The sequence below is a fragment of the Eupeodes corollae genome, chromosome 2 (genome assembly GCF_945859685.1).
Source record: "Eupeodes corollae chromosome 2, idEupCoro1.1, whole genome shotgun sequence".
Lineage (NCBI taxonomy): Eukaryota > Metazoa > Arthropoda > Insecta > Diptera > Syrphidae > Eupeodes > Eupeodes corollae.
The window spans coordinates 78,994,551-79,007,148 of record NC_079148.1 but is presented as its reverse complement, the minus strand read 5'-3'; the positions used below and the strand labels follow the sequence as shown (position 1 = coordinate 79,007,148).

The 12,598-nt window shown below is 32.5% G+C and overlaps 1 protein-coding gene across 1 annotated transcript; it reads right to left on the bottom strand.

Annotated features, from left to right (window-relative positions):
- Window positions 1-3,222: 3,222 nt before the first annotated feature.
- On the bottom strand, window positions 3,223-12,541 carry LOC129944433 (protein 60A-like). Its single transcript, XM_056053861.1, has 6 exons — window positions 12,403-12,541; window positions 11,540-11,943; window positions 5,397-5,569; window positions 4,731-5,167; window positions 3,604-3,777; window positions 3,223-3,526 (listed from the first exon to the last, which is right to left on the bottom strand). Exons 2-6 carry the CDS (start codon window positions 11,881-11,883, stop codon window positions 3,266-3,268), a joined length of 1,389 nt encoding a protein of 462 aa, XP_055909836.1. The 5' UTR covers window positions 11,884-11,943; window positions 12,403-12,541; the 3' UTR covers window positions 3,223-3,265.
- Between the last annotated feature and the right edge of the window lie 57 nt (window positions 12,542-12,598).

The window sequence follows — 12,598 nt, the reverse complement described above, 5'->3', positions numbered from 1 at the left end:
TTCTATTTTGGCAACATGAGCAATTTATATCTCAATTTTTAGATTAAGTATTTAAAGTACTTGTACATGACGTTCTACCTATGCAATGACTAAATTGGGTCAATATTTTGTTTCAGATTCCTGAAGGGGTTTCGTTGTTTCCATTGAATATTTCTCATTTTCGGTATATTTTTGTAAATCTTTTACTATCAAGAAAATGCATTTCATTAGCAATATTAAAAGTTACTGAAGTATAAAGTTATAGTTTTGCCAAAGTTTCTTCCTAAGCAATCGTTGTAAATTATCAAACTTAACCGTAAGATGCCTACAACAAAATTGCACCAAAAAAAAATCTCTAATATTTATGTTCTTCAACATAATATATTTCTCTTATTTTGCGCCAAAATTATTTCTTCAATTTTTATTTTATTAGCAAACTTAAAGTTACATATGTACACATAACTAAATATTTAAATGACAGTAATTCTCTGCATATTTTCAGGCAATATATACTTATTTATATGAGTTTTTATTACCTTTGTATGTAAATCGCCAGCTTTTTAGCTGAAATTAAATCAAATATATCTTTAAAACAAAAATATTATGTAGCGTTTTGCAATAGCCCGCTATTTGTGCAGCTGTCTTTGATATTGGACACTGAGATTAAGTGATTTTACCCCTTTAGACTTTATTCTTTAGAGCTCGCACAAGATAAAGTTTATGCTCCACAATTGATTCAATGGCTTAAAGATGGAATTCGTGAAGTTATCGGGGACTTTTCGAGTTGGTGTCAACATCTTGTATGCAGTGTAATATGATTTTGTGTTCTTTAAGCTCTAATGAACGCAATACGGTTTCAAAACCTGTTGGTAGGGATTTAACCTTCGTTTAAATGTGATTTTTGTTTGCATTTCATATTTTTCATATCTATACACAAAGCTTATATAGGAAAATATATAAGTTTCGTACAATGTTTATAAACTCTAGTGTGGAGGATATTTATAAAAATATGGTTTTCAGGCATAGCATAACATAGCTGATTATGATAACTGTTGAAGTTGATATAAAGAATGAAATTATAAGGATCGATTCATTTTCTTAGCTTTTCTGAGATTTTTTAAAAGTATTTCAACTATATAAAATTTTATTATATAAATAGAAAAATGTTATTAGTTTTTCCTCATCTGCATCTAAGCTAATTTTCTCATATCTATGCCTATGACGATCTCAATTACTTGGCTATTCAAATTGGTGCTCCACAGGAACAATTCTGGTGGCCTACACTGTTTACAATTTTTATCAAAGATCTTCCTCTTAGCACCAATATTTGTTCCAAACATAGTAAGTTATGCTGATGATTACCAGTTGCAAACTGGCAAGATCTTGAAACTGTAACTGTAAAATGAGTTTAAACTACATATATCCTTCAAATGCAATCTTCATTGTTATCTCTTAAACGAACTTTTTCCTAAGCCATTTCGCTCGAGTTCTTCTTAGGAAAATGTAGTCACATCAACTATGGTGAGCCAGATCAACTTTGTTAAAAGAGTTAAAAGCTAAGGTGTGTATTTTAGCAGAACTCTAAGATGAGATAACCTCATTGAACGAATTATTTATAAAATATATGGAATTCATAAAAATATCTCATTTTCACAACATTTTACTCCTATTGGTAATAAATAACAGCTGTTAACATCACTAATAAGTCCTATTATAGCTTATTGTTGTTGCAAGACCTTTTGTTATCAAAGTGCTAAAACTAAGTGCAAATTTAATAAGAATCTAGAAACAAATCTACTGATTATTGAGTTCTTAGAAAACTCTTCTTAGAAAAATCCAATCGGTACTTTTTTATTAGAAATACAAACTTTCAAAAAATGCTGTTAAAATTGATATAAACGGTTTTTGAATAAAAAAGTAAGAAACAAAAAGAAAATTTGCAAAATATTGTTATTAAATTAAGCGTATAATTAATTTTTTTGAAAATTCAACTGAAAAGTTTTTTTTTTAAACACAAAAACAACAAAAAATGAAAAGATATATGGTTTTCGACTCGGGTTTCATGAAAACAACGATAGATATTGAATTAATTGACTTAAAATTTTTACTCAAAATGTTGAACTTTTAGAAAAATTGACAGGCGCGAAAGTTATCCTTATCAGTGTGGTTCACATTCCAGTTTCTTTTGGATTGTATTTCCTTAGACATAGAAATAAACCTGCACCTACCCCGGCTCTTATCTTCCTAAGATGAGTCTGGACAAAAAGCCAACTGCACTATTAGTGCAACGAAAAGCATTTTTTTAAAAGTCTATAGCGACTGTTAGACGGTCAACGTAAACGCTTATAGCGATGATCGATGATACCAAGGGTGTCACGTTCGTATGATCGTCAACGAAAAAGCTATAAACGAGTTAACGCTCAACACGGTGACCCTATTTTGTGACCATATTATAGAATTTAATACCGAGCCATAACGCATATTTTTAATGTATTTCTATACGTACCAACGTACAATATGATTATTAAGTTGAACGATTGTTTTATAACGTTTAGTGCTAATTTTGGAACCAAACTTTTTTAACTATCTGCTCAAATTTTGAAATTACTCGTTTTCAACAATATTTGTATATGTTTGCGATATATGTACATATGTATGTATTTTATAAACTTTATGATGTAGCCTTGTTTAAACAACATATTCGTTACAATAACTAATATTACTTTCAAACAGTTTGATTCCTTCTAATAAAAACCGTTTAAGCAAAAATGACTTAGCGTTCTGTAAGATTTTTGTAAAACAGGAACAGACAACTAATGAAGATATTTCTAAAATTTCATGAAATGCTTTTTTCCTTTTGCACAAGATTTCTTATTAGAATTGGTACTTATACTTGTGCTCTTCAAATCCTTTTGTACTTTTAATCTTTTGAATTGTTTACATACATGTTTACTTTTTACTTAATTTAATTTCCAAATCTATAACTCTTTTTGGACTTCAATTTGAAGTAACAAAAAGTATTCAAAAACACTTTTGCCCATAATTGCAATTTGCTGTGTTTTGTGAACTGAAGTATATAAAAACGTTTAGCGCAGCAAGAATTACGTGATTTTCTTGGTGAAAAGTTCGAAATCGTTGGGCTCTGGGCTCCAATTCTTGAAAGCTAAATCCAGATATATACATACATTTGTAGAGTTATTTTTATATAGAATAAATTATAATAAAACAATTATGTTTCAAACATATGTTCATAGATTTCAAGTTTTTAATTACTATCATTATTTTTCTAATGGCAACCACAACTTTTAACAATCATATTCTTATATTTTTTCAAATTAGCATTTTCTTCTTTCACATAGTAAAGTACACTTAGAGGTCCTAATCGAGTTGGAGCACAGCATGGCTTCGGAACTTTTTTTGGCTCCAACAAATGTACCAAAGTTTGTACAATTGCATGATTTGTAGCATTCATGTGCGCGTTGAGGGGGAAATTACATTCTCCACTGCAATAATAAGCTCCATAGCCTTCAGGAGCAATAATCCAATCCTAGAAATAAAATGTAAGACAGAAGTTTGTATTTAAAAGAAACTCAGAGAAAATGATAGTAATTTATTTATTTATACCTGCCAATTAAGATCTTTAAATGCTATATAAAGTGTTTGAAGTTGACAACTCTTAATACCTTCACCATAATGTGGATCCAGTAAGGGGTTGTTCACTTCTGATTTTCGGATACGTCGAATTCGTCCAGTATCTCGTTTAGGTCTGCTGATTTGATGTTTTGTCGACTTGAGTAACTGTGTAGAATGAATACGAAAAATATAATTTAATCGTAAAATAATTAAATAAACTATACACTCAAAATGTGACGACGATAAGAAATTGAAAGTGTTCGCAAATTTAAAAAGATCCCTAATTCTTGATTGACAAGTAAAGCAAAATTATATTGGGTATTTTTTCGTGAAGTGTTTTATAAAAATCATGAAATAATATTTTTTTTTTTCTTTAAGTGGAAGATTAAATGGCCTTCTCAACTACATCTCCGTAGATCCGCTGTAAAAACATGAATCAATAAACTGTGAAGATTCTACTTGTCAAATGTCAAAAGATGAAAGCTTCAATGGTGGGATATGCCTATGTAAAACTTTTAAACACAAAAATCAAAAAAAGCTCTAAGTACTTTTTTTCGATTTAATAGAAAATGTACACAAAACACTTATAATAATTATATTAGAATGTTTAATTTCCTAATGGCCGAAAGTCTTGTGCCGTTTCACGTCAAATAAAAAGAAGAAATCTATACACTAATATTAACTGGCCAATAGATACCAAACACCGTATTCCACGTGAGTTGTCTAATTGAACTGGACATATACTTATGTCGGCCAAAAGGCATCTTCTCATACTATATCCGTTTTTGACACAACATTCAAAATTTCAATATTAAACAGATTTGTTCGTAGAATTAAGTGTAAATGCATGTGCAAGATTAACCTTTTATACAGTTAATATCATTGGTTTCAGATCAAGGTATAGCCATAATATATACTCCAATAAAATATATTGAAGCTGTGGTTCCGATTTTTTCAAACATCGTAGTCAAAATCTTATACTGACAAAAAGACACAAGAATTTATCGAATAGATAATTTCACTATAAGAGTTCTTCAATTATCCTACACGATCATGTTCTTTCATATTTACAATTACCTACTTTTAAAATTTTCAATAAATAGCTTAGCAATACATACTTCTGGCCCTCGAAAGAAACCAATCATAAATGGTTGATATTCTTCTTCACCCCTCTGATGTATCAGACCAATATTATCGAGTTTTGTTTCATGTTCTGGATGATTAACTTCATGGGCTCCAATATAAATTCCTCTGTTTTCACTGCAATTGGCAAGCCATTTGGACAGACCTTCGGTTATATTCATTTCCAGCCAACCCTGATAGTCGGCAGTGGTGTTTAAAGATGACAACAATTCCAGTTCTCGCTCGCCATCAACTTGCACAATAGAATACACCGATATTGTGAAATTCTTTCCACTTTCTGATTCCTTTCCTTCGGATGGTTTCACATAAAGTCTAAGTTCGGCCATCATTAAGTAATTGTCATCGGGAACCTCTGAAACGTCAAACCATAAGCGTCTTCCGTGTTCATGACGTACTTCATCTACATGGTGATCTGTTGGAGGAGATTCCCAAAATAAAAATAAGAAAGAAAAAAACACATAAAGATCATCAGGTACTCGTTTAAAACGTAATTTGGAATGAATAAAGATCAAAAGATACGAAGGCTTAAGTTGAACAGAAAAATATACATTAGGAAGTGTGAGATTGAGATACATGTCAAAATGAATCATTGAATGAGCTATAGTGTATAGGAGTATTTTTATTTTTGTTATAGAACTTACTTTTGTTCAGAAACGTCATTATAATATCACTTTGATCTATAGCTTGTTTATCTAGGTCAGTTATGAAATTATCGTGATTTTGTGTATCACGTTTCGACCGCATTAAGTTATCGTCATCATCTTCCTCATTTAGACGATGATAAACATCTAGAAGGAATTGTGGTGCGGATTTTCTGAAAAATCGAATTATTAGTAACAAATGTACATTTAAATATTTATATTTATATTTATATTTATATTTATATTTATATTTATATTTATATTTATATTTATATTTATATTTATATTTATATTTATATTTATATTTATATTTATATTTATATTTATGTAGTACATATGTAGGTTATATTATTTAGTTAATAGAAATTAATATCTTAAACTTAAATACAGCTCAAATGAATATGCATTCATTTTGATTTGAAGGAAAATTCGCAGATATCGAACGTTACTTTCTTATAATTGATGATTGTTTGCGTATCGATCTTTTAAGATCCACAGTTCTTCGATTTTTGCTAACATAAGGTATGAACAGTAATGCCAAGAAATGGATACGAAGTTATTTTGTACAAAGTTCACTTTTCTAAGTGCCTGGATACAAAAGAATCACTTTTCTGGATACACACAGAAAAAAAAATTAAGTGGGCAAGCAAGAAATTCAAGAAATTGAAACAGCACGAGCAAAACAAAAGGAAATTTGTTGAACACATTCTACTTCGCCGGCAAATAGAAATGAAAATGATTTTTAACGCAAAATTCATATCTGAAAATGAGGAAAAAGACGAAACTTGGCATTTTTTTCTATCTCTTTCCTTCTTTCTAAAATCATCCAATTTCTTTCGTGAATTAATTCTTTTTTGCGCTCGTGTTAATAGGCACTAAGGTAATACAAAAATTAAAAAAACATTAAATCTCGCAGTACTTGGATTTCATTTTATTTCTTTGTTTTCCTTTAAGTTTGATTTTTGTTTGAAACAACATACATACAATATAATAAGTATCGTAATTTTATTTTGTAGATAAGTTTCTTAAAATTTAAGATATACCTAAATACAATTTGGAGAAGAACCAACCACCGAAGCGCCGCCGAGCCGTAACCAGTTGTACGCATCAAGGATATACCAATGTAGATGGCAACTTACATTTAGTGCAAGCAAATAGTTTTTTGAAGAAATTAAATGCATTGACCTTGAAAACTAAGGTTTGAAAATCAATAAAAAAAGATATAGGTTTTCAAGCAAAACGTGGACAAATAATATTAATAATATAAAAAAAATCGGCCTGCGTGTTCTAGCTTTCTTAGAAAGACCAAACATTTGCAATAATCCTAGAATACAAGTTTCGTCAAGAGGCTGTCTGGACTGGAGCAGTAGCTGAATCTATCACTCCAATTTTTCAAAGACCTTGGTGATGGTTTCAGGCTATAGCTTGCGAAATGCTTTAATGATATTGGTCCTAAATGCTTAAATTGTTTTAGGATTGCGGACATTATTTCGGTGCTTAACGGTTCTCTAAAAAATACGTAGAAAGGGTCAAATCGTAGTCAATTGACATTGCCAAGAAAATATCAATCGATACGTGGACTGTGTTACATGGTAAGTTTTACCAAGGTTATGTCTTCATTTTCAATAAACAAAAGTCTGTTAAAAAAGCTATTAAACTCATATTCTCGTTGAACGTTACTTGTTTTCCAAAAAAATAATGGTCCAAAAATGTGAGTTCTTCACAATCAACTCAGATTCTAGCTAACCAAAACGTTTCTCATTTTCCAAAAAACATAATGGTCCAAAAATGTGGGTTCTTCACAATCAGCCAAAACTGTTACTCTCTCGACAAAAACGTGTTTGCATCCCGTGTCTCTGATACATACTTTAATACTTTTCAACGTTTTTCAAGAGTAAGAAAGACTTATTTCGTTCCGTGGTATGTATTAATTGATATTCAAGAATTGGTCTGTCAAAAGAAACATAAAGAATTTTAATAGCATTTATGGATCACATTTTTTTATAATTAGCAAACACTAAATGGGTTTTTATACCTTTAATATGCCAAAGTAGTACCCGTGGCATGATGGTTAGTGCGTTGGACTGTCATGCAAGGGGTCTTGGGTTCAATCCCTGCCCGTGCCACCTTAATTAAAAAAAAAAAAAAAATTCGCGGGCCTCTTGCGAGGAATTGACAAATCCTTCAAGAGTGATTCTTGTCATGAAAAAGTGCTTTCTCAAACTAGCCGTTCGGATTCGGCCTAAAATTGTAGGTCCCTTCCATTCCTGACAACAGTACTCGCACACAGGAATGGTTGAGAGTTGTAAGTCACTAGGCCCTGGTTCACAACGGACTGTTGCGCCACCCCATTTGATTTTTTTTTTAATATGCCAAAGACACAGTGTGAGCATTAGGAAAAAAGGGAAGGGTTAGATAGGAGGTGTAGGTGTACATTGGTTTTAAATTTCTGAACATTGCAATGACAGGGAAAGATAGAGCGTGGCAAGGTGTTCCACGTTCGCGTAATGCGGCTAAAAAAAGAATCTCTGTACTTCATAGTACGGGTGAAGTTGGGCTCAAGGGTAAACTGATGGGCATTCCCTGAAGTGCAGGTATTACGGTTAAATTGTTTAAGGGGAGGAATGCAACTGGCTATTTCACTAGAGCATAGTCCGTTAAAATAACGGTAAAAAGGGTGAGGCAAGAAACCTTGCGTCGATGTTCGAGTGATGTAAACGAGTTGATGATGTTAATGTCACCAATCATTTTAAAAGCTCTTATTTGAATGCTGTCCAAGAGACTTAAATAAGTTACTTGAGCACCAGCCCAGTGATGAGAGTTATATTCAAATTTCGGACGTATATAGGTTTTGTAGATTGTAGCCAGATCAGACGGAGAGTCAAATTTCTTGCAACGTCTCGAAAAACCTAGACATTTTTCGGCATTTTTGGCAACATCGCGTATGTGATCGCTCCACAAAAGGTGGTTGCTGATGCACATTCCGAAGATTTCAAGATTTTTCGTTTCTTTGATGCAAATGCCACTCATAGATAGTGGCAAAAAGGGTTTATCTCTCTTTAACGATGCAAGACAGCATTGCGTTTTCGAAGCATTAAACTCCACACGATTTTTTATTCCCCATTGTACAGTGCTGTGTAGGTCGGAATTTAATGAGCTAATCATATTTTGCCGTTTTTCCCATCGATCACCGAAATCAAGCATCAGTGAGCGTGGTTAGTAGAAAGATGGGGGACCGTCTCGAAGCCTACCGCGTGCTGTTGTCATGTGTTCTTTCTTTCTGTTGTTCTTTCTCTTCTATCCTTCTGTCTTGTGTTGTTATCACCTTACATAGTCTAGTTGCTCAAGGTGCTGTGCTCTCTGCTCTGCACATTAATGTGCTGAGTAGTGAGAAATGTAATGTAATGTATATTTTGCCGTTGCAGTTCCACATCCGTAGAGGAGGGTTGTGAGTCTGTAAACCAATATGAAGAACTAAGAGTGCTATCGTCAGCGAAACAATGTATTGGATTAGAAGTAGCAGACAGGAGATTATTTTTAAAAATGAGGAAGAGGGTCGGAGACAAAACGGAGCCCTGGGGCACACCAGCGTTTATTTTATGAGTTTCAGACTTGAATCCGTCCAAAACAACTTGTATTGAACGGTTCGAAAGAAAATTTCTAATCCAACGAAGAAGAGATTCGTCGATACCGAAAGCACGCATTTTCGATAAGAGAGAAAGATGCCAGACTTTATGAAATGCCTTTAAAATATCAAGTGCAATAATCTTACTTTCTCCAAAACGATGTAAAGATCTGTTCCACTGTTCGGTGAGATGAACCATGAGATCACCAATGGACCTATTGCTACGAAAGCCGTATTGCCGTTCATTAAGAAGCTTCCGTTCCTCAAGATATTTCTTAAGCTGATAATTAATCAGCCTTTCCAAGACCTTAGAAAGAAGGGTCGTTAGTGCTATCGGTCGGTAATTTGTGGGAGAAGAAGATTCGCGTTTTTTTGGGATTGGCTGAACAAATGCAGTTTTCCAAATACTCGAAACGAGCCCAGAAGAATAGGATAGATGGAAAAGCTTACGCAGTGGTTTTGCTAGCGTGGAAGAACACCTCTTCAGAATAATAGCGGGGATACCATCTGGGCCAGCGGATTTATGAATGTTGAGATATTTAAGAATTCTCGCCACAGTTCGAGTACGAACTGGTCCCATAGAATCATTCAACTAGGGGAGTCATGACACTATCTGGTAAGGTGGAATTTTCGGCGAACTGCCTTGCAAATAAGTTGGCTTTATCAATAGAGCTAACTAAAGGAGTGTCATTGACAACAAGCGTAGGAACCGAGGAAGAGGAAGAATTCCTCATGTTTTTTACAAATGACCAAAAATTCTTACTGCCTTTGGGACATTGCAGAATTTTTCGCCGTAATTTTCGGTCATGTAAAAATTTGGCCCTTCGAATATAGGCGTTGCAGGCCTTCCTGGCTTGCTTAAACTTTTTCCGGGTTTTCTCAGTTGGGTTGGCTTTAAAACACCGGAAGCTCACCTCTTTCTCCTTGATAACCTCTTTGCATCTCAAATCGAAAAATGATTTAACCTTGGGTTTATTTTTAACCCTATTCGGGATAAACGTTTCGATTCCCAGATGAACCATACTAGAAATCATATCTGCACTGGAGTCTACATCGCTACGCTACCGAGGAAGCATAACGACCAGTTAAAGATCCGAAACTTAACTCTCGGGAAAATCTTTTGAGGAAACCAAGTTTGTGTAAGCTTGTTTATAATAAGTACCTATAATTATAGTGATCAGTAAACGTTAATTTTGAGTCTAGTACAATACTGGATTCTCTATTCAAACGCGATGAATTCAATATAAAGTCATTCATAATGTATTACATTACGTTTGCGTGTACAACAACAAATCAAAAAACGTTTGCTGCTGATTCTATTGTAATTCTTTTCAATCCTTGATGGACTAAATAATTCGAATAAATTAAACATCATGATCATAGATTACCGATATAGAATTATTAAAAATATACGGCAAACAAAACCATTAATAAATAAAATAAACAACAAGGACCAAGGTGACTCTGGGAACTTCTCTTCGATAGATAAAACTTCAACCAAGCCTTATTCCTTTTATTTTTGTACTTGTTTGGTCAAACATTTTTAAGCACGATAAAAAAATAAAAATTAAAACAAAATGTATTTTGAAATAAACACACAGTTTTTAAAAAAAAGTTTTGCTTAGTGAAAGTAATAAAAAAAAACAAGAAATCATTTTAAAACACAAAAAGGAAGTATTTAACATTGCTTTTTCACAGAGGCTATGTATTTTTTCCACTTTTAAAATGGAATCACGTAGTCATTATTTTCATATCTATAAATTCAAATAAAAAAATCATAAATGTTTCATATTCCTAGATCTCGTAAATATGCATGGTTAAGTGGAAAGGCGCAGTTTGAACGCAGATTGTAATATTTTTAAAACTTCGTTTAAAAAAATCAGATAAAATAAAATCTCGGTAGGTCTTGAATATTTTTAAACAAATTAAAACATGTATATATACATACATAGATCTTCAATGTTTATATATATTTTAAATAAAAACAGACTACATCTCCAACAACTTTCATTAGAAAAACAAAATAAGAATACATTATTTATTTAGCACCTTCAGCATTCCTAATAGATTCAATCATAAAAATAAATAACCAACACTATGGCATCTTTTCCTTTCCAACACAAAAATATCAGAATGTTTTTCAAATCACTAGACAGAGTGGAGCCATTTATGCATGCAGTGCTAATTTTTTGCCTATATCCCCCCATATAGACAGGTACAGGTAGCATTATATTTATTTTTATTTTACTCGTCGATTTAAATAAAAACGAGTTTATCAAGATTGTACCTAGAAGTGGTTTTGAATTTATTAATAAACTCCATAAGAGAAAAAAATAATAAGCAGAACGAAAAAAAAACAAAAAACCGAGATCGCGACACAGAAATAAGCTTGTGTAACACTTAAAATGATGATTTTAACGAAATTCATTTTACAAAAAAAAGGTGAGAAACGAAGACAAAAACTTAACCACAATTTTGTCTCAGTAGACTTACTGTCTAATATGTTTTATGAACTCACCTCAACGATAAATGACTGTGCTTCCTCCTAGGTCTTTCGGGCAATCCAAGGAATTCCAATATCTCATCTTCTACGTCGATTCTTTCGTTATCATCGAGAATGCGATGCATAATAGTCTGATCGACACCATTATCCATATATATACCCGATTGACTAGCTAGCAAAATTGTAAAATTTGCAAATAAAACAATAACAATCATTAAATAACAATGATACATCACTGGGCATGATGATGGACAATAGTAGTTCGATTTCGTATTGTTATTATTTATATTATTATAGTTGCCGCCATCAGGTCGCAATCGGAGCGAGTTGTATACTCTTATACACCACGGCCACCACATTATTATTATTTTTCTATATTATATATTTCTTACCACTATCTCCCCACAATATATGCAAATCTATAGGTAATAATAATAATAAATTGAATTACATTTCCATTGTTTATCAATTATCGTCTCTAAAGAGTTCTTAATTCTTATGTCTTCATGAGGAGTCGTTACACCCAAAATGGACCACAATCAATTATTTATAATTGATAAACTGACAATAATTACAAAATGTACTCGTAAGTACATTTATTACAACATTAAAAGAATTTTAATAAAAACAAAAAAAAAAACTCCGATGCATTGGAATTTACACAAAGATACAAATTTTTTCTATTTTATTTTTAAACCCCGCTCACACCACAGGTATTGACATGGTTTAAAAGTTTGTTCAAAATATGCGTATCACGTATTGTAAGCAGCAAACGATTGATTGATTTTTATAAATTTTATACATTGATTTGATTTGATACGATCAAAGATCCAATGAATAATATCAGAATGTAAAAAGAACCGTATGTTTGATAATACTCGTATAAACGCCCGTGATTCGATCGCTGCCGCCCGTCCGCCTGGTCGTCGTATTAGTCGTCGTATCGGTCGGTTGGTTGTGCGCACTGTGATCCAATGAATATGATTTACAGCCTCAGAAGTGCATCTGATGAATTTCCAGAAATGACTGAAAAAACTAATCTAACTTGTCTTGCGCTTTTGCTTTCCTTGGGCA

Bases quoted from the DNA above. Each gene is read 5' to 3' on its own strand.
- LOC129944433 (XM_056053861.1), bottom strand. From the start codon at position 11,883: ATGTGGTGGCCGTGGTGTATAAGAGTATACAACTCGCTCCGATTGCGA. The intron at 5,168-5,396 runs GTAAGTTCTATA...CTCCTCCAACAG, and splicing joins AATGACGTTTCTGAACAAAA to ATCACCATGTAGATGAAGTA. The intron at 3,778-4,730 runs GTATGTATTGCT...CATTCTACACAG, and splicing joins GTTTCTTTCGAGGGCCAGAA to TTACTCAAGTCGACAAAACA.